The sequence below is a fragment of the Lytechinus variegatus genome, chromosome 4 (genome assembly GCF_018143015.1).
Source record: "Lytechinus variegatus isolate NC3 chromosome 4, Lvar_3.0, whole genome shotgun sequence".
In the NCBI taxonomy this organism is placed as follows: Eukaryota; Metazoa; Echinodermata; class Echinoidea; order Temnopleuroida; family Toxopneustidae; genus Lytechinus; species Lytechinus variegatus.
This window is the reverse complement of record NC_054743.1, coordinates 28,428,944-28,451,819: the sequence shown is the minus strand read 5'-3', so window position 1 is coordinate 28,451,819 and position 22,876 is coordinate 28,428,944. Positions and strand designations below refer to the sequence as shown.

Sequence of the window (22,876 nt, the reverse complement as noted above, 5' to 3'; positions counted from 1 at the left end):
TTTGATGAAATTTTTAGCATAATGTTTATTTGATTTTCTCTATTTATTCAAATCAACCTTAATTTCTGAGGTGGACTCGTCCTTTAATAAAGACCAACTAGACATGCTAGAGGTTGAACATGATAGTTTTGACATATATATGAGTGAAACGCTGGGAGAATATTTGAAATTCTATTACATAGAAGACCAATTGATGAAAATGATGCAACCTGGGAAAGAATCCATGAAAAAATAAGTTTTGGTCTTTAGCTGGCGTTGTTCAAGGTGCCTATTGCAATATATTCGCTGTCCAGAGCAAGTGAACTGTTCCGTAAATTCCTTAGACTGCAAATCGATCTGAGTGGTGAGCTAGAATCCTAGTCCACGTAAAAAGGCAATAATTGTATTTATGATAACCATAGTGTGTATCTAACGCTTACGCAGCGGAATGCGGGTGGGGGCTGCCTCAAAAATTATAGATGGTTGCTTTCGGTAAAGGCGATAATTGACCACCTTTTCTCCTACTTACAAATTATTTTTCATTACAGGTATTTTGGATACGACACTGGCAGCTAGTGATGCAATGGGCAAATGCCAACTTGCCCTAATGAGAAAAGAGCGGACTTTTTTAACCGAGTCAAAGGCGTCAGAAACTGAAAGGGGGCGTAAATGCAGCGAAGTGTGTCGGATATTTGCAAGGGACACTACTTCAACGCGTGCCGAGCGCAGAGATCCCAATACATATGCCACTTAATAATCATAAAAGTGTTGACCCGAAAATATAGGGTGATAATGGTGACAATAATGACAATTAGACACTTGATATAATCATGCATCAGATGATATGGGAATTTGAACTTTGTAATAGCACGTACGATTCATTCTACTACCCTAGGTGCAGCCAGGCGATGTAGTAAAGTATAACAACAAAGATGAAACGAGTTAAACGTGTTTACGATTCCTGCTCGTTTTTCAACAGCTAAACTCTCTCTCTCGTTAAAGATCTAAAATATCGAGCGTTGAGGAAAAAGCACATTCCAATCTAGTATCTACCTGCATGAAGCCCACTGTGCCAAGTAAGGATTGCCCGGCATAGCAAATAATCGTCTATGAAGAATCTTACAACATTTCAGGAAGTGTATGTGCTCCATTCTTTGACAAGACGCGGCCTGACGTGGTCAGCTTGAGTTTGTGACTCTTATCGTTTTGCTGCCCAACGAACATGAACTACGGGGATTATCTCAGCGAGTCCGGTTCGAAGCGTCGTCCGTCACCTCTACGAAGATTCAGTACGTAGTAGTAGTAGTAGAAGTAGTAGTAGTAGTAGTAGTAGTAGTAGTAGTAGTAGTAGTAGTAGTAGTACTAGTAGTACTAGTAGTAATAGTAGTAGTAGCAGTAGTAGCAGTAGTAGCAATTGTAGCAGTAGTAGTAGTAGCAGCAGTAGTAGTAGTAGTAGGAGTAGTAGTAGTTTCAGTAGTAGTAGTAGTAGTAGTAGTAGTAGTAGTAGTAGTAGTAGTAGTAGTAGTAGTAGTAGTAGTAGTAGTAGTAGTAGTAGTAGTAGTAGTGTACACTACAAAGTGGTATGAGTGTAATCTGGCCAAGAATTCTTTTAGTATTCATTGTAAAGAAGATTTTTTTTTTCCTTCCATACTGTTTGTCGTGTCTTTTGTTTGTTTGCCTTTTTTGTTCCAGGCAGGATCGGTCGAGAGTCAACGCGACCTCTGATCAATATGTCACCGGGGCTACCAAACAATGATTTGTGCCATTTTATTGGAGCAAAGTTTCACCTCAGGTTCGTTTTATCATGTTTATGCTCCAAAACCAATACATAATATTTACAGCTCTCGTTTTCTTCTTATCTTTTTTTTATTGATGAGAAGCATTACGATGGAACAGAATCACGTTGTCAATGTTTACAAGTTTTTTTTAAACGACGCCTCGTTTTCAGAAGATAAAAATCAAATGAGTACGTGTTTAGTGCTTCGTTCATTTTGATATTGTGCTCTCGCATCACAGGCTTGGGGTGCGCTTGCCCCCCCCCCCCTAAAGTAAAAAGGGAAAGATAGCTAGGGTAATATTTTTTCTGAATATTATGTCAAAATCTTTCACAAAATTAGATTTTCACTACCCATTTAAAAATTTGGGATCGCTTCTGATTTTTTTAGATTTTTTCCTTTTGTTTGTGCAAGGTGTGTCTCCTCTATAATTATAACAGCGAGTTATCGCAAACCTCTGGGACGCATCATAAGGGTCTGGTAACACAAAGTTAACGATTAATCATACACTCGATTTCGATAATTGATTGTACATTATAGTCAATAGAATATAACGTAGAAAACAGTTCTACAATTATTGCTAAGCTTTGCGTTACAGGCCCTATAGATCTGCTTTTCCTTTGCGAAATTCTTTCCTCCGTCACCATGCATGCCTTTCCAAGATGCGAGATTAAATCCACTTTCATGCATGTACGACTGGTCATCAGCGTATGCCCGCCTGAGCCTGCGGCGGGCCTCTACTCTGGCAGCTGGCTGTAGATATTCCAACGCTAGGCCTACATGGTAGATTATGACATGGATAAGAAAGTTGTTTTTCAAACAAATCGAGTACATATTGAGTGATGAAAAACTTACTAAATTAAGGCTTAGATATAGATTATTACAGTCCATCGAATCGATATTGCATCTAATGTGGATCATTGGTGGATCACTGGCAATTGATTCCATGTGTCAGATCACCTCTCCAGCCGAAACCATTTCGCATGCGGTGATTACCATGCTTATAGCATATGCAATAGGTCTATCCGTCTGAAAACTATCCGAATTTGCAGGGGGTGGTTCTTTTGCTCTCTCCTTCTACACAAACAATAAGCAGTATAGCACATAACGTGATGGGCATTATTTTGTTCTTTTCCGAAATGGAGGATAAGATTCAAATTCACAGGGGGGGGGGCACTTCCATTGACGAGTGGCTACCAGGCGCGACTATGGGGTTTCAAAACAAGTATTGGAAACTTGACCGAAAATACGTAGATTTCCTAACGAAATATATCCCTTTTTTCAGTATTTTAGATATTGTTTTTGACACCCTTATAAGGTCACATATACGTAACGTGCCCACTCTTGAAAAAGAAATCCTCTTTACACGTGGAAGTGCCTGGTATCCACTCGTCAATGGAAGTGCCCCCCCCCCCCTCCGGCGGCCCCTCGAGCTCTGGGACGAACCAGATGTGGCTCCGGAAGCTCGTCCTAAATCGGATATATCGCTGTTACCATAATGATTGGGCACACATGAGTATTACAGACCCCCATTCACTCACGTGTTATATTATAGCTCATCAAAAAATCAATCCCTCGATAGATTTTGCTTTAATTCACTGACATTAGTCACAATTAACAGTACATTAAGACTTGATATGTTAATCAGGTACTTGCCCAGCTCAATCAAAAGTTAATATGGCCTGAAATAAGACTAACCATAATTTCGGCCAGTTCATTGCCAGAAAAAACCAGAACTGCATTGTGGGTAAAAATAATTAAAATGAAATACAAAATGCAGTCTAGCCTCCCTAAACGCCTTAAAGGGAAGTTCACCCTGACAAAAAGTTTATTGTAAAAATAGAAAAAAATAATAAAAAATATTGCCGAAAGTTTGAGAAAAATTCATCAAATAATTAAAAAGTTATTAGAATTTCAATTATTTGACTTGCGACGTCATATGAGAGCAGCATTCTTACATAGCGAATGGTAAAAAATCAATGAAATGTCATTTTCTCAGAAAATTGAAAATGGTTTTCACTGTAACTTTTGTATATCAATAGACAAATCATTTCACACCCGATCATGAAAAGAAAACAAAATTAAGTCATCAGGAACCATACAAAATTTGAAATTCATGCATTTTATATTACATAATAAATGGGGCAGCTGCTCGTTTATGACGTCACAAATCCAAAATTTTGAACTCTAATAACTTTCTTACTCTTTAACGGATTTTCCTCAAACCTTCAAAAATATTTTTTTACTATTTTTTCTGCTATTTTCACAACAAAGTTTTCTTCAGGGTGAACTTCCCCTTTAATTATGAAAGAGTATGAACATAGCATTATGTGTATCGTTTTTCTTTTGATATATTAACATTTGATCTATTTTTAATGAATTAATTTAATCAATAAAGTCATGTAATCTTACTTACGCCTGTCCGGTATGCTTTGCGCGCGGTTGAATTACTCTCATGTGCCCTATACTGTGGGTCAAATGACGAAAAGTTGAAAATTTTGGTCTCAAAAGAAAGAGTGGGTTCTCCTGAAGAGATTGATACCTTGCATTCTATACCTAATCTGAATAAACGTGTTAAAAGAAAAGAAAACGTCTCATTAGACACCCCTCATTTTAATGTAAAAGTGCAGTGTTCCATTCAAATATTTTGTGCGCTTCCTATGGCATTGCAGCTACAAGTTCTACTTGCTTGATGTCCATCAATGGGCTAAATATGTATTGTGTGAATTCACAACTTCTCGATAACATGTTTAATTTTGTTCTAGGTGATTTATTACCTTTGTATTCGCATGAAAATAAACAAAGTAAATAAAAGAAAATTGATAACAAACAAAGAGTGTAAGCATTTATTTTGCTCATTTCGCCTCCCTTCTGCATAATAACCGTTAATTTGGAGGAAGAAGAGGGGGGGTGCTCTAGGCATCAACCCCACCATGCTTACAAGCCAGGAGGATGGGGGTATGTACCCCGACTCAGCTCCACCCCCCCCCCCCCCGTAGCTTTCAATGAAGTGAATAGCATTCAAGTGCGCAATATATGATTGTATAACATCTGACTGAAACAAGTTTATATATTTTAATATTTTGTTCATCTTTCTTTCTCTGCGTGCTCTATATATTGATAATAGGAATCCTGATGATAATTAGAAGTTATTTATCAATTTGAAATCCCTCCTTATTTCATTTCACACTCTCAAACCAACCAGATCTGATCTCCTATTGGCAGTAGAAGCTCGCATTTCTGCATGATAAATTATAATAAGCATTGAATATACATTTGAAAGCGTCATTTCAGCATCGTAAGCGATAAATGCACTAAATGCCCAGTTACATACTTATCAACTGTTATTAAACATAACCTATCATTTTGCATGAAACTGTTTGAAGCTTTCTCACCACCGATTTCTAGCAGACGACGCCCAGCCATAGCAACGACAGTGTGGAAGTGTAGTCGCGCTATAGGGCACACATGAGTATTACAGACCCCCATTCACTCACGTGTAATATCATAGCTCATCAAAAAATCATTAAAAATCAATCCCTCGATAGATTTTGCTTTAATTTACCGACGTTAGTCACAATTAACAGTACATTAAGACTTGATATGTTAATCAGGTACTTGCCCAGCTCAATCAAAAGTTAAATGGCCTGAAATAAGACTAACCATAATTTCGGCCAGTTCATTGCCAGAAAAACCAGAACTGCATTGTGGGTAATAATAATTAAAATGAAATACAAAAATGCAGTCTAGCCTCCCCCAAACGCCTTAATTATGAAAGAGTATGAACATAGCATTATGTCTATTGTTTTTCTTTTGATATACAAACATTTGATCTATTTTTAATGAATTATTTTAATCAATAAAGTCATGTGATCTTTACTTACGCCTGTCCGGCATGCTTTGCCCGCGGTTGAATTTCTCTCATGTGCCCAATAGCAACCAGGATTTTGCACACGAAACGCATACTGAATGGTTCCGTTGTACGTTAAACGTAAAAAAAATCTCATGTCACACAACTGGCATTGCGGGACAGTGTTTTACGACGGGGCCTAAAAGTCATACATGATATGACAAGCAAGCTCTGACTTATGGATTCGAAACCTATGCAGGCAAGGGCCTTTCGACCGACAATCTCGAATATGCTTGAATAAATAACTTTCTTCAAGAAAATATTGAAATATTTAAATCTTTCATTTTGATTGCAGCAATGTTGTTGAATTGTATTGCACTTATTTTTGGGGGGTGTTACCTTAAATCCCCAACTGCCCATTATTTTCAATTTGTGTGTTTTTACGTTTATCAGATTTGTAGGATTAATCAATACATGTTTATAATGGTATATGAATAAAATAAAATCGAATCAATTAACATCAATAAAAATCACAAAATAGTTGATGATTTTTTGACGAATTTCCCGTACATTTTTGACATATTGGATAGGCTCCAAATTGTTGGACAAGAGTGTCTTATTAAGACTAGACAGCTGACAGCCGTCGGCTTCGAGGAGTTAAAAAAAATTATCCTCGTACACAGACGGCTCGCGATCGTGCAGCTGCCATTATGGGGTTAAAAATGCAAAATCCCCCGGACGGGGCTCATCGATTTTTGTCTTTATTTCATAAAAAATATTTGAAAATAACTGGACCAAAAAAAAATTATTATTCCGCTTTGGACCTGAAATGACCCACAAAAAATAATTCAAAAGGACAAAAAAACAACATTGACTTACTTCGGCTGTCGCGCAACTTCACTTCCTTGGTTTATCCGAAATTTATACATAATGAGTCCCAGTACAGATCGAGTTAGAACCTCAGTCTCTGTAATTGGTGAGTGGAGCCAAAAGAGTACATCGGAACAGCTGTACATTCTACTTCCATTCTTCATTCATGTCTTTAGTCTCTATATTTTGCGGAGTCCGAAGTTTTTGGTCTGCATTAAAACATGTCCATATACAATATCTCGATCTCCATCTAAATAATATGCAGATTTAGAACATGTGCTTTTTCTTTCAAATCAAAATTCATATTCGGAAATAATCATCTACAGAAAAATCCAGTAAATTAAACATTCACGGACAAGTCCTGAAGGGGACAAAAATTCTTTATTACCAAAACTGTTATCTAAGAGATAATTTGAAGCCATCGCAGTTAACCATCAAAGAATCGACCGTCCTTTCTCGTGTCTAAACGAAGGGCTGTGGTAAAGGGTTATAGGGGTTCGGTATATTTTATCTGAGCCTGCTGAATGTAATCTGGATCTGGGCCTGTATGTTGGTTCATACTTGCCCCATCTCCTCCTTCCTATTATGAGGATGTTTTCTTAATGCTTATTATAGGGGAAGGCGGGGTAAGTTGTGACAGTTTTTGCTTTTTGCATGTTAGAATTGATATGATTAATAATCTTGTCGAAATAAGTACCTTGCCTTGAAATTTAATTCTTCTGAAATATTTTCCACCTATATAAAACTTTCTATCCCCACACTGAAAGTTATCGTGACCTTTGAAAAACAACGATGTCAAATGGCTCAACTTGCCCCATATATGGGGTAAGTTTGAGCCATCTTCTGGGGTAAGTTGAGCAACAAAAACTATGTACAAAATGTATGAGGGGAGAACCAGCATGTCAATTTTTTGTTTAAAGTCTTTTCACTTCCTAATTCTCTATAAATACTAACATCCTTTTAAAGGAAAGTGCAGTCATGTAAATTTGCTCCTTTCAGCCAGCATTTCAATCGATTTTTATGGTTTGTTTGTTTTTTAAGATACATTACCATAGGAATTACCATGGCTCAACTTGCCCCATGCTGTTTGGCTCAACTTACCCCAGTCCGAACTTAGTGCGATAATTTTGTATCCACACATTTATGCATCCATCATATAAAAGACTATGACAAGAATGAAGATCCATACCTGGACTAATAATGTTGTTATCATGTCTTTATTATATTCAAAGACGTGTGTGTTTACAAAGCACTTATCTATTTCACACTCTTTTTTTACCTTTTTGTCTGAAATTGATGTTTTTCCCTCTAAAAAGTACTTTTTGTTTCAAAGTTGAAAACAATGTGGTGGGGTTAGGGGTAATGCTATGGGTCATCAATACATGACACCACCACAATGTCTGACTCATTCATTATTGGCCTGGGGCTGGTGGCTCAACCTGCCCCTATGCTCAACTTACCCCGCCTTCCCCTACAGTTTGATCACACCAGTTGTACGTTCTACTTCCATTCTTCGTTTATGTCATTGGTCTCTATAATTTGCAGAGATGGGTCGACGCTCGAGCTTAGCGAGGAGGATTGCAAGGTTGCCTATAATTACGGAAATACTGATGGGTATGTTATTTTTTTTCAATCATTGCTTTACGCGTGTATTTACTGCTGATATACTTGTGTGTATATCTTATTGTTTTCATAATATTATTGATATACTTATAATTCTTGTTGATGTTATATCGTTTTAATTCTATTAGTTTGATTTCGCTTACGATATCTAAAACTATTTCCAGTTGAGGTAGTAAAGCGCTTCTGATAAAGCAAGTGTTAAGCGCTATATAAGCGAGTATAATTATCATTATTATTATTATCATCATTATTACTATTATCATCATTATTGTTATCTTTATTATTATTCAAGTTTAATGGAATAGTATTTGGAAATTATTGTTCTTACGTATTACACTGATGCTTTTTGGTGGTGTTAGTTGTTATATAGAAGGAGTCATGACCATTTTAGCAATGTAATTAAGATTATCTTCATCATGAGATAAATAACTTTATACAAACTAGTCATAAAGAGAACAAGATCTAATAATAATATAGGATATTTATATTGCGCACATATCCACCTTGTTAGGTGCTCAAGGCGCTCCTATATTACCCGACTAAGCTAGGCGTTCATATCGCACACAACTTTTTAAGGAATTACTTCCTACCGGTACCCATTTACCTCACCTGGGTCGAGTGCAGCACATCGTGGATCAGTTTCTTGCTGAAGGAAATTACGCCATGGCTGGGATTCGAACCCACGACCCTCTGTTTCAAAGTCCGAAAACTAATCCACTGGGCCACAACGCTCCACAAGACTCCATCTACAGTCATTTTAAACATAAAAAAATCATGGAAATCTTGGTTTTGCTTCCCTCAGTTAATTTTCCAACCAACTTAAAGAGGAAAAAGCTGCGGCCTAGTGGTCTCAATGCAGGCGCTTGACTACACACTTGAAAGTCGGGGTTCGATTCCAGGCATTGGCACTTAATTATGCCCGTAGGCAAGGAATTTAATCAACAGTGATCTTTTATCCTACTCGCATTCCAGTTTAATGCGTGTGCACTTGCATATTTATTCAAATCTTGACAGAATTAAACCCTTGCTTGCCTTCTTGAGTGAACTGACGGTGAAGATACACCAGCCGCCGACCTACCAAGACAGTGACACGGACAAACAGCTTCGAGTAATGGTCAACCCAGGGGGGTGTCACGGGATATCATCGGTAAGTATCCATTAATTGATGTTGGCTAAAAAGGTGAAGTGATGGTGGTGATGCCTGTGGTGCTATTAATGGGGCATGGTATTTTGATATTCGCCGTTGAAACACGGTAATACAGTCATGTAGTCATGGTAGTAGTGCTTATCTCTCCACACCAGAGAAGTATTGAAACACCAGTTTGGAATCAAACTGATGCTAATTTAATACTAATTGGTGTTGTATAAACACCTATCTGGTGTTAGACCAAAACGAAACTGCTGTTGTGTAATACTTCTCTGGTGTGGACATGTATAGATTCTGGACTGGTGTTAAATCAACACCAGAGTTTTTGAAGTGTCTACATGGCCCTGGGAAGCGGAGGTGCTGGGATATTTTCCTTAGGGATATGTGTGTATTATTCTTCATGGGCAGCACCCCTTGATTTCTGGTAGGTGTTAAAAATCGAGAAATGTAACCAAAATGACCTATATTTCAAAGTCAAATTTTGCTTGTCAAATTTCTCTGGGCTAACATGACGTTCATTTTTAGTGAAACCCCTGTTTGTCTGTTTTTTCGAATTTGTAGTGACCAAAGTAACCATCGATAACCTTCCCTCTTTTTTGCCTGTCAAATTTCTCTGGGCCAAAATGGTCTTCATTTTGAGGTAAAACCCCGTTTTTCTTCTATTTTGGCTTGTCAAATTTACATCACCAGCAAACAAATCGTTCCCAGGGCCCTGACAATCTATAGATATTTAAATAAATGACGCGAATTATCTTCGATATGCCTCTATCACACCATACGAAAATAATCTAAAATTCGAGAGCGTGTTGTACATGTCGACTCATTATAATGAGTAGCAGTATATAAAAATAGGAGGAAGAAGACGAAGAAGAAGAAATCCCATTTAGCATGTTGAGGCAGGCACTGAAAGTACAGACGATTTATCAGACACAATATTTATCTCTTGAACTTCTTATTAAACTTTTATTTATCAATAATTTGCAATTCATTGAGCAATTATCGGTCTATCAATAAAATATGACCTTTGAAATGTAATGACCAGATGTTTAAAGGGATATCGCTTATATAGTGGATTTGCATTATTTACTTGCCCATGAAAAATGACAGTCTCCTAATATCTTTTAACGGTATGATTTAGATATTCAATTTCAATGTTTTGCTTTAAAGATATCAGATTCGCAAATTGGTAATGATGGTAGATTGTCATACACTCAAAGCGTAGTTGGGCAAAAAATGCCGAACTTTTAACCAACCCTTGGCAACATACTGTCCACACAACTATTGCATAAAATGTGCCCAAACTGGGTAATAAAAGCTAATAATTGGGTAATAAATTTGCTCAATTGGATAATACTTACCCAGAATATATCAACACACATTACCCAAGACACCCAACACAGTGGACAGAATGTTGCCCTACATTTTAAGTGTCTAACAAAATAACAAATAAATCTTGTCAGGGGGCAATTGGAGGAAGAGCGTATATCAGACAGGATTATCAGGATATGTTTAGGATTTCCCATTACAGAGATTTATTAGGCCTTGATGATACAAAGTTACAAACTTGTATTTCCATGGTTGCAGTAACTATTTCAAAATGTCATTGAATAGAATCCAATCAAGTGACCACCTTGGCGTCTGGATAAATAAAAATGTTTGCAAACCATCCTATTTTCCAAAATTTATACGGCGGCATTAACTTACGTCGCAAAATATGTTCATTTACCAAAATGAACTGTGGAGATGGATGGAATAAAATGCGTATAATGCCAAATGAGGGTGCATCTTCTTTGGTTCAAACTCTAATGCAATCAGGATAGTTACTCATTTAACATAGCGTGACAGTTAATGTATCTGTCCAATAAAACCCACTTCTTAAATAGACATACTTATATTTGCACTCCACTTATGTCTTAAGGAAGCGGAGTTGAAGAGGGGGCGCGTTATCTGCATGATCAAGGGGGTAGCATTTCATAAAATAGTCGGTGATATTCATGAAAATATGCTGTCCATGGGTGAATTCAAAGTGAAAATGTTGCGTGTCGTACGGGACATTTCTGAGTCCCATACGACACACAACATTTTCACCTTTAATTCAGCCATTATCATTTTTTTTGAGGGGGACGGTAATCAGTTTTACACATGACTAACCACTATTACTTTATTATTGATCAAAAATAAGTTTTCATTGCTCAAACAATCAGCATGATCATGTAAGAGACTAGAAATCATTGACAAAATGTCCCGTACGACACGTATGGAATCGCCCATTATGTAAATAAATATATCACAAACTTGGATTTTTTAAACAAAAATGTCGAACTTTTTGCTTGCTCGCTCACAACGTCTTATCAATTCTACCAGATACGCCAGCCACATCGAGCCCTCTCAAAAGTTTTGGCTCATTAAGTCACTGATTGTTAGGTACCGAGATGTTTGTATCTGATAGGCCCAGAGCAAAATTTTCAGGTTAAAAACATCGATAAGATGGTTCGTGACACGAAAGAAAGAAAGAAAGAAAACAAAAACAAAATGAAAAAAAAGCTTAATATCTATGAGAATATAAGTAGAGGTGTTGTGGCTCAGTGGATAAGTCTCCGGACTGTGAACCACAAGGTCCCGGGTTTAAATCCCACCGCAGCACTAGCGTCCTTTTGTCAAGCGTTTATCTACATTTGCTACTCTCGACCCAGGTGTAGCAAATGGGTACCCGTTAGGAAGAAATTCTTTGAATGCTCGATGCATCAGGGTAGCCGTGCTAAAGTCGGGCTAATAGAAACATTTGTAGTAGCGCTATATAAATGTTCCATATTATAATTATTATTTAAAAATAAAGATATGCACAGCCTAAAAAGAAACAATGTAATTCTGCGATTGGTATAATGCATATTAATATAAATACGTTGATTAAGAGACGGATCTGGTAATAATCTCAAACAGAATTTTACCTAAATGTACTCTGCTAAGAACGCAACCTATCCATTTTCGTACTATTTGATATTATGAATGTTTTGCGTTTAGTAACGATGCACATGTAGGGCAAAAATAAATGAACATTGCCGTTCCCCCTCAACCAATTATTAAAAACAAAAACCATTCACGTTTGAAGTCAAGGTGGAGACGTCATGTTCATGATCACTTTTTTCTGTTTTATCCAAGGTTGCCGGATTGATACTGTCACCCGGTTCTCTGTGTTTGGTGCAAGAAAGATCGTATCCTACATTTATGGAAGCAGTGAGTTTGCCCTAATTTCACAAGAATGTTTAACTTTCCACCCTTAATGTGCAGCCCGATTCCAAAATGGGCGCGATTTTTACCATGTTTACCGGTGTAACTTTGCAATTACGGTGTCTCTATATGAACATGGAGGCAAAATCAATACATTTAAATGATAATGACTTGGCAACAATGCATTAGCATATAAGTTCTTAGAAATAAATGACTGTATGGGTAGATGTGCATATGCGTTCCTGAATTAACAACACATGAATAAAAAAATGCATCAACTCTTGCATTTTCGCATCTTAAATACTCTCTCACTGGTTTGGGAAGGAGCACCTTGAAAGGTTGCACTCTATATTAGGTTAATTATATTGTAAAGTCGAATTAAATTTTAAATTTTGCACAGATTCGCTGCATAGGAGCGACGCCCCTCGGTATCAAGATGGAAGAGGACGGCCCTAATATGGCTCATTTTAAAGAGCTTCTATCTGCTTGGGATCCGAACGATAAAGAAAAATGGTACAAAATCTTAATCTATATACATATATATACGGGGAACTAAACGGATTTTCCGTTAGACGTTACACTGACTGCCATGGTAAAGTGATGTAACCAAAATAAATGAAATAAATTATGATAATGATAATAGTATTAATAATAATTATGATACAATAATAATAAAAATGACAACAATCATAATAACAATAATAATAATTATAATACAATAATGATACTAATATTGATAATAATATTTGATATCCCATCCATATAAGAAGAAGAACAGGACAAGAAGAACGAAAAAAGAAGAAGGATATGAAAGAGAAGAAGCTATTCTCATAAAAGCAATTGCTTCCCAACAGATCTCGACCCATAATATTGGCCCTCCAATGGAAGCGAAACAATTTACCATTTCATTTACATAATTACTGGTGTTTAAAGATATCGCTTTCTTGAGGTGACATCGCATATCCTTGCGTTATTCATCAGTTGATCTAATCAATCAGGATTTATGCGTGTGTTTAAAAGATGCAAAGGAGCAGTGAATTAAGCAAATTTCTAGCTAAACGGATCGTTCGTGAGTGACTTCTATGGGCAAATTATGAAGGGGTTTTTTTATCAATGGCATGCAAATTAAAAATAAAACCGTAATTCACGAGACCTTTTTCCATATAGCCATGTTTTTATATAACTTCTTTATCATAAATGGTAAATTTGCACAATACAATGATATTATGCCTCCGAAATCATGGAATCTCTTTGACTGGCGCATTTTGAAATTCTCTAAAGAGTCGTTGATGCTCTCACTTCCACTGTTATTTTATTTATTTACGTATTTTTTCACCATATTTTTAGATTGGCGATCCGTTTAAGTCTTTCGCGGAACATGTTACGTTGCAATGTTCTCAGCCAATCAGATTCAGTGATTTCCGTATTTTTATTCATTTTCTTTTCAGTGAAAACCATTGACACAAGGAAATATGAAACGCTTTCCCGGGAAGTATTTCATTTAAAGGCCTGGTCACACCGCCCGAGCGCTGTTGGAGCGGTCGTGGAGCGGTGAGGAAAAATCATCACCGCTCGCTACCGTTCACCGTTTTCGATTTCGATTTTTTTTATTTTGTTTTCGATTTTTTCCACATTTTTGTGAGCGAAATTCGACTCCCTCTCCCTACCGCTCCACGACAGCTCCAACAATGCTCGGGCGGTGTGACAAACAGTGGTTTTTCACTGACAGTTAAATTGTTATACGTTACTGAAATCCTGACAACTTGGCCTAGAACAAATTAGTCAGTGAGAGTATGCTTCATGAAACACTCCTCCGATTTTCTTTCCTGCAGGGCAACGAGACCGAAGCTGTTCTACCTGGTGCCGAATGGAAATAACCCTTCTGGTGAGACTGTATCGCTTGAGAAGAAGAAAGAGATCTACGCCCTCGCTCAGAAATATGACTTCATCATCCTCGAAGACGATGCCTATTACTTTATGCAGTATGATGGGGTAAGAGTATAAGACTCTTGTTTTTCAATTAAAGTGTCTCGAGTTCGAGTCCAAGTCATACCGTTCTCCAGCAAGAACTTAACCCACATTTTGCTGCACTCAACCCATGATCGAAGTGCGTTCCTTTAATACATGGTGCTAGAAATGGCAGCTGGAGCCAAATGGGTTAAAAATGAATAAATTGTTTCTAGATAGATGGCGCTATATAAATGTATAATATTGTTAGTTGAATGATTCTAAATTGTCGTTAAGCAATGTAAAGCAATGTAAAGTAAACTGTCCTTCATTGCTTGAATTTTAAGGAGGCATTTTTTTACTCCTTCGATATCTAAGTTAGATCGTGTTTGTCGACCAAAACCCAATGTTTGACCCCGCAAACCATCAAAATGAAACGTATGTATTATAGGCCTACACACTTCTCATATTGTCGAACAGTTTTAATATATTTTTCACCATGTTCGATTTTTTTACAGCCTTTGATACCATCCTTTCTCTCAATGGACGTAGATGGCAGAGTCATCAGATGTGATTCTTTTGCCAAGATACTTGGTGCTGGGTAAAAAAATACATTCATTAATTTAATCAGCGGGTTCGGGATGTTGGGGTGCTTAACACCCCCCCCCCCCCCTCCTCGAAAAAAAGACCACGAAAAAATAGAGGAAAAAAAAATGAGGGGTGAAAAATGGTATCAGATTCTGACTATTGTCAAAAACTGCCACAAAATGTTATATTCGTAATAAATATGTCGAAATTTTGCCTGATACGCCCCTTCAATTGTTTTGCTCCCTGTAATTAATGTAATAAAGCAATAAAGTGAACACAATCGCTTTGACATGTTTGAGGATTCGTTTCTTACCCTTTTTTTGCCTTTGATTTATTATGGAGTTTTATATATTTTGGATACCCAACGTAAATAAGCATAATACCTGATTTCAGGCGCGTACGCAAGGGGGGGGGTTAGGGGGTTCAAACCCCCCCCCCCCTTTTTTTTTTTTTTTTTTTTTTTTTTTTTTTTTTTTGCTTGTCTCCCCAGAGGTCAGTCTGGTTAAGGAGTTATCGGGCAAGCGCCTGATAACTCCTTGGTCTGGTTACGGACAGTTCCCCTACCCAATAATGTATATGACAGCAATAATGAACAGAATCTCATGTTTCCCATGAAAAACACAGAAAAAAATTCCACTCGCTTCGCTCGCTCCATTTTATTATATCTTTTATTTCCGCATGTCGCCGACATGATCACGGTATCGCCATTAACAAGGCCATACATGATTATCATGATGTATACTTATGAATACAAGTGAACCAAGACAAAGACATACGTCTTGTTACAAAATATGTTTTACCAATATGAAAACCAAAATGACGGAAAACGCTAAAATGTCGGTTAGCTCGCTCCGCTCGCTCGTAATAATTTATGAAATTCCATAAGTATGTTGTCTCCTGTTCAAGGCCGTATTATGAGTGTTACGAATAGAAGGACATGTAGCATCGACTAATACTTGATTTACTAACAAACTATTGACAAGAAATGTATGTTTTGACGGGAAAACGCGAAAATTTCGGCTCGCTCACTCCGCTCGCTCGTAATCATTTATGAAATTTCTTAAGTTTCTAGTCTCTTGATCAAGGCCATATCATGAGACTTACGAGCAGAAGGACATGTATCATCAACTAATATGTAATCATTACCAACAAGCTATTGAGAAGAATTGTATGTTTTGACGGAAAAACGCAAACATTTCGGCTCGCTCGCTCCGCTCGCTCGTAATTATTCATGACATTTCTCAAGTTTCTAGTGTTCTGATCAAGGCCATATCATGAGTGCTACGATCCGAAGGACATGTAGCATCGACTATGATACCAACAAACTATTGACAAAAAGGTTATGTTTTCAACGCAAAAACGAGAACATTTCTGCTCGCTCGCGGGTCATGACCGCACTGTTACATACCCCATCCCCACTTAAATGTTATTGTCTTATTTGCAGCGCTGAAAAAAAAAAAGAAAAAAACGTCACCTCCCCCCCCCCCCGCTCATCACTTTTTAGAGACTGGGCGGGAGATTTCAAAAAAAATCAGCTCGAAACCCCCCCCCCCCCCCTTCAAAAATCCTGCGTACGCGCCTGCCTGATTTTATGCAATTTTTATTTGTATTTTTTTGCATTTTTTTCTTTCACTCTTAAATTACATTAACATTCCCCCAAATCGATTGCTAATGTGCAAAAAAGGCACTAATAATTCGACGAAACTAAAGAAGGAATAAACGATAATCTTAACTTGTAAGTATACAAGTACACTACTGAAAGTTTATCATTAAAATAAAAGAAGTTCCTGCAGCAGAGTCTCGAGAAAACCAGTAATCTTAACAGATTGCGCGATCTTACAGGAAATTGGTATTTCACAAATTTCCTTGAATAAAACACAATTTTCCCCTTTTTTTAGATAGACCTGTTCTGTTAAAATGCAGAAAAATTCCTGTTTTGTTAATTTACAAAATGATTCTGTTATTGTTTTCTGCAAAATCTTCTTTTTCTTCCTGTAAAATCACAATATTTCAATTACACAATCAACAGTGTAATTAATTCACAAAGTAGACAAATGTTTGATTATGTTTCATCAAAATGAATTGAAATTACATTAGTTTCGGGTACATTTGAAAGGTTATATAATTAAAAATATATATTTCTAAATTACTTTTTTCAATTACTACACTATTGATCGATCATTTCATACTTCAGGTATCGTCTTGGCTGGATATCTGGTCCTAATGCGTTGGTCACTCGACTGCTGTACCATTTACAGGTTGATTGTCAACACTCTAGTTTACTTTCACAAGTAAGAATTCAACAAATTTGCATTTTTCGTATGAAAAAATGATAAAGGAATGGGTACATGAACAGTAGTAGCGGCAGCAGCATAAGGAGAACATCGAAGTAAGAAGTAGCAGCAGAACCATTAAGTAAAAGTAAAAGTAGTATTATTTGAAGAAGCAAGAAGAGAAGAATTTGTAGTAGTAAAGAGAAGAAGTAGCCCTAGTAGTGGTAGTAGTAGTAGAAGCAGTAGTAGGAGTATAGTAGTAGTACAGTAGTAGTAGTAGTAGTAGTAGTAGTAGTAGTAGTAGTAGTAGTAGTAGTAGTAGTTGTTGTTGTTGTAGAGTTCAGTAGTAGTAGTAGTAGTAGAAAAAGAGTACAGTAGTAGTAGTGGTATAGTAGTAGTAGTAGTAGTAGTAGTAGTAGTAGTAGTAGTAGTAGTAGTAGTAGTAGTAGTAGTAGTAGTAGTAGTAGTAGTAGTAGTAGTAGTAGTAGTAGTAGTAGTAGTAGTAGTAGTAGTAGTAGTAGTAGTAGTAGTAGTAGTACAGTAGAAGTAGCAGCAGTAATCGTAGGAGTAGTAGTAGTAGAAGTAGTAGTAGTAGTAGTAGCAGTACACATGGTACAGTTGTATTAGTAGTAGCAGTAGTAATAGTAGGAGTAGTGGTGGTAGTGGTAGTAGTAGTAGTAGTAGTAGTAGTAGTAGTAGTAGTAGTAGTAGTAGTAGTAGTAGTAGCAGTAGCAGTAACAGTAGAAGTAGTAGTAGTAGTAGTAGTAGTAGTAGTAGTAGTAGTAGTAGTAGTAGTAGTAGTAGTAGTAGTAGTAGTAGTAGTAGTAGTAGCAGTAACAGTAGAAGTAGTAGTAGTAGTAGTAGTAGTAGTAGTAGTAGTAGTAGTAGTAGTAGTAGTAGTAGTAGTAGTAGTAGTAGTAGTAGTAGTAGTAGTAGTAGTAGTGGATTCGAAATGTTTTAGAGATTTTCATGTTTTTTCTCTCCTAGGTACTATTTAGTCGTCAATTCCAGCAATGGGGTATCGATGGTTTTATACGACACACAGATACCACACGAGAGTTCTACAGACGAAGAAGAGATATCATTGCAAAAGCTGCAGAAGACCACCTTACAGGTATATCCCCACCCTAATTTCAGCAGAAGATAAGTGTTTGAATATTTTCCTGTGGATAGATAGACACGGAATGACGCCGGGATATTTATATTCATAGCAGCGGCATACCCGAGATTTTCCAAAAGCGGGGCAAATTTTGTGGAGGATATTTCGTCCACGAAAAAAATGACAAGCAAAAAAAAGGGCTTCGAGTTCAAAAGAGGGCACACGTTTTCTTTCATTGCATTTTTACATTTCAATTTTGCTTCTCAAAAGGGGAGCACGTCCCCTTGATCAGTTGTAACTCGTCAGGGGGGCAGGAGTACGTCACCTGCATGAGTTGTGGCTCGCCAGGGGGGCAGTCTGCCCCCCCCCCCCTTAGGTATGCTAGTGATTTAGATGGTGGGGCAAGACGACCAGCTCTCAAGTTGAAGTCATATTTCTTCTCGTTTACATAATACAATAAACACTACCCATACCCCATACTCTTTTCTCCCATCCCCTACACCTTTACTTTCTACTTGTACAGAATTGAGAACACAATTAATTTTTATCGTCCACCTGAACTACTGTAACAGGTCTAGCAACATGGTCCGTCCCTCGAGCAGGATTATTCATGTGGATTAAGCTCTTGACAATCCGAGATGCCGAAGAGTTCCTCTTAGACCAGGTCCTAAAGAATGACGTTCTTCTCACACCTGGTATTATCTTTCTCATGGACCAATCACAGCCTTCGTCTTACATACGAGTGGCCTTTTCAGTGGGGCCGGAAGAAAACCTAGCAAAGGTAGGCCTATGTCAATTGCAATAAGAATACTACATTTGCCATCACGAAATTATTACTGCGCATGCGCTAAAAAGTGTTTGCCAACGCTATGGAGTACCGGAGCGATGACGTCAGCTGCCGTGGCGTCATGGCGGCCTGGAACTAAACAAATGAAACCGGAATGAAAGCGCGTGTTTCTCATAGGAGAAAATGGCGGCTTTCAGAATGATCGCCTGACGATCGTCAGGTGCGACTCTGTTTAGAACCAACCCGCCATGACACCATGGCAACTGAAGTCGCATTTCAGTACTCTATTGATACATGTGAATATGCAAAATCCGACATAGCAACATGTGTTACAGTATATTGGAGATGTGTTTTTTTTCAATGTAGCAGTCATAACTTTACTTTTGTAAATTTTACATTAATATTCAGTCAAGTCATGAAATTTATTGTTCTCATTTTTCCCGCGAAAAGATTACAATTCCCGAGATTCGATTTCTGGTTTCGTAATAATCAATTCAGAACATTATTCAGAAAAAGACACAACGTACATTACTATATAAGCGTATAGAAACACGTGAAGGTACTTTAAGATTTCAGCTCTTTGAAACGACAAAAAAAATCTTTGCAAGGGTAGACTCGTTAATTGCATTCCACAAAGTGCATTCTCCTTTTTACTTTTTCATTTCTTACTTCTTATAATGAATCTAATTAGTGTATATACATTTTTTTTACATAGATTCATTCCGACTGTTGTCTCATAATAGTAGTAACATTACATTAGTAACATAATATATCATATCACTTTCGTTATTTTGTTTGATTTGCCGTATATACTTCTTTCATATATGTTTACTTTTTACTTTTATTGTATATATGGACCCCATGGAATAAAAGTATAGCCATGTCAACAAAACTAAATATGGGCCATCCATCCGTTTTGCATTTTTTAAGCTTTTTATACTGAAAATAAATACTTTACTATAGTATTGATCTTAGTAAAAGGAATGGGAATGGCGCATTGGCAATGTGATTTTTAATAATGAATTATAGACAAGTGTTTGCTTTTCAAATACACTTCGAGATTGTATAAATTAGATGAAATCGTTTGAAACGTGAACAGCAATGAAACAACTTTCATTATAAACATGATGACAAAAACCTGTAGTGTTTTCTCTCCAGTTATCTTGTTAAAAATTATTCTTTGCTATTTTCTTTTCTTTTCTGCCAGGGACTGAAGATACTGGCAGAAACGATACAAGAGTTCAACAAGACTTCCAAGGATAGTTAAGAAAGTGGGAAGAATGTAGAAAATCATGCTGCCAGACATTATATTTCACTCTTACATCAAAATTACAGGAATGTTGTAGCCAAGCAAAGCTAAATTCTGTCAACATTTTTTCTCCAAACTAAACTTGTTAATGATATAGTTAGGGACGTATGGCAGCCATTTCGAATAGCAAAATAAAGCATTCATCACATACATGACAAAGTTGATGATATATTTCGTTAGCAATCATGTTTTCAGACAGTACTTGTATCACAATTACTTGCATTTAAGTGCTTACTCTTGAGAAATTTATTTTTCCCCTATTGATATTGTACATAATAGAGTAACGGGGGTCTGTGGCAGCACGTTTTAATATTAATGAAATAATTATTTAAAAAGAAAATGTGTTTTCAGACATTATTTCGCTCCCGTGTCACAATAATAGACATTTTACAATAAGTGTGCAGTTTTGTCATTTTTTTGGGATAACGTGCATATTTCAGTGGCAAGTTGGATATTGCCAATTTGCGGAAATGCTTAAGGTTACGAGCGTGTCATCATTCCGATTTGTAATCAGCACCCTTGAATTGACAAGAAAGAATGTATGAAAAATAATGTCACGCTTCCCCGGCCAGGACTATTAGGCACCTTTCACAGGACAACGGAACGGACCTTCACGAAGGTAGTTGATTTTTTTAAAAGAGACTTTTGGGCCCGCCCTAAAAGACTGTCGTGCAATGCAAGTCGTGTAACCAGGCGATTCACCAAACGGCTGTCAATTTCGAGAGAATTAATGTTTCTGTTTCATTAAGATAGTAAGAAATTATATCATTCCTAATTCAAATTACGCTTTTGTTCCGTTTTTTATTCAGCAATTGTATAATCTAAATAAATTATGATACTGACGTGGGTTCCTGACATGGATCATAATTTGTAAGATTTTAATCAATGGAAGAATTGCATTTATCACATTGTGGTGGTACAAAATATAAAATTACATTTTGAGATAGAATATTATACAAACTAACGCAATATAGTATAAACATTATTTGCGCTCATGGAAATGATGTCCTACATGTACATGTATATGATCATGATCATAGTGTAATTCATACTGGAGGAAATAATAAGCGGTCGATAATGCAGAATTCCTTCTGAGTAATTTTACTAAATTATATCAAGATACCCGAAGCAAACCAAATGAATGCATACATAATTTTCCCTAACGAAAATCATGTCCTGTATAGTAGTGCAATTCCTTGTGAGATAAAATTAAACACAATTAATAATCCAGCGTTCCCTCTTGGTAATTTTTACTGAAACAAAATATATTGAGATACGAGAAGCAAACGAGACATTGTGCATGCAAAATTTGCATTGATGGAAATTATGTCCTATATCATGTATATAGTAATGTAATTCATACTGAGAGAAAATATTATGGTCGATAATGCAGTAGTCATTCTGAGTAACTTTTACTGAAACAAGTTACATTAAGATACGAGAAGCAAACGAGACATAGGCTGTATCCATACATAATTTACACTCATGGAAATTATGTCGTATAGTCATGTAATTCATACTGTAGAAAATTGTACACGGACGATAATGCAATATTCCCTCTGTATAATTTTTACTAAAACAAATTTATTAAGAAACAAAATCAAACGATACATATGCATCCATAATTTGCATCGATTGAAATTATATTCTATATAATGATGTAATTCATACTAAAAGAATATATACATGGTCGATAATGTAGTGTTTCCTCTGAGTAATTATTACTCAAACAAATTAAGATACGAGAAGAAAACTAGATATATGCATATAATTTGCACTTATTGAAATTATGTCCTACATAGTATTGCAATTCATAATAAAGGAAATTATACACAGTCGATAATGCAGTATTCCCTCTGAGTAATTTTTTACTGAAACAAATTATACTAAGATACGAGGGAAAACGATACATATGCATACATAATTTGCACAAATTGAAATCATGTCCTAAATAATGTGGTAATGAAATTCATACTGAGAGAAATTTATACGCTATCAGTATCGCAGCATTCCCTCTGAGAATATTAAGATACGAGGAGCAAACAATACATATGCCATATGCATAAATAATTTGCACTGATCGAAATCATGTCTCAAATAATAGGGTAATGCAAAAATATTAATAAGAAGAATAATACTAATGTGCTTATATGGCGCATATCACTGCCAAATGTGTCTCTATGCGCTTAATTGGATATTATTACCCTTTTTTTATCCCCCTTAGCCCCGCAGCCTTTTACAGCGCTATGGCATTTCAAGGAATAAATTCTGCCGGGTACCTATTTACCTCACCTGGGTCGAGTGCAGCACAATTCAGGGGCCGCGGAACCGGGGGCTGGGAGGCTTCAGCCCCCCCCCCCACACACACTTTTTTTTTTCTAAACCTGTATAAAATGCAAAA

At 36.7% G+C, this 22,876-nt stretch overlaps 1 protein-coding gene across 1 annotated transcript; it reads left to right on the top strand.

The window, feature by feature from the left end:
- Positions 1-893: 893 nt before the first annotated feature.
- LOC121413769 (kynurenine/alpha-aminoadipate aminotransferase, mitochondrial-like) lies at positions 894-22,148 on the top strand. Its single transcript, XM_041606708.1, has 12 exons — positions 894-1,268; positions 1,672-1,771; positions 8,020-8,088; positions 9,112-9,244; positions 12,404-12,478; positions 12,873-12,985; positions 14,305-14,464; positions 14,938-15,020; positions 17,202-17,298; positions 18,268-18,394; positions 18,952-19,160; positions 20,374-22,148. Exons 1-12 carry the CDS (start codon positions 1,202-1,204, stop codon positions 20,431-20,433), a joined length of 1,293 nt encoding a protein of 430 aa, XP_041462642.1. The 5' UTR covers positions 894-1,201; the 3' UTR covers positions 20,434-22,148.
- The last annotated feature ends 728 nt before the right edge of the window (positions 22,149-22,876 follow it).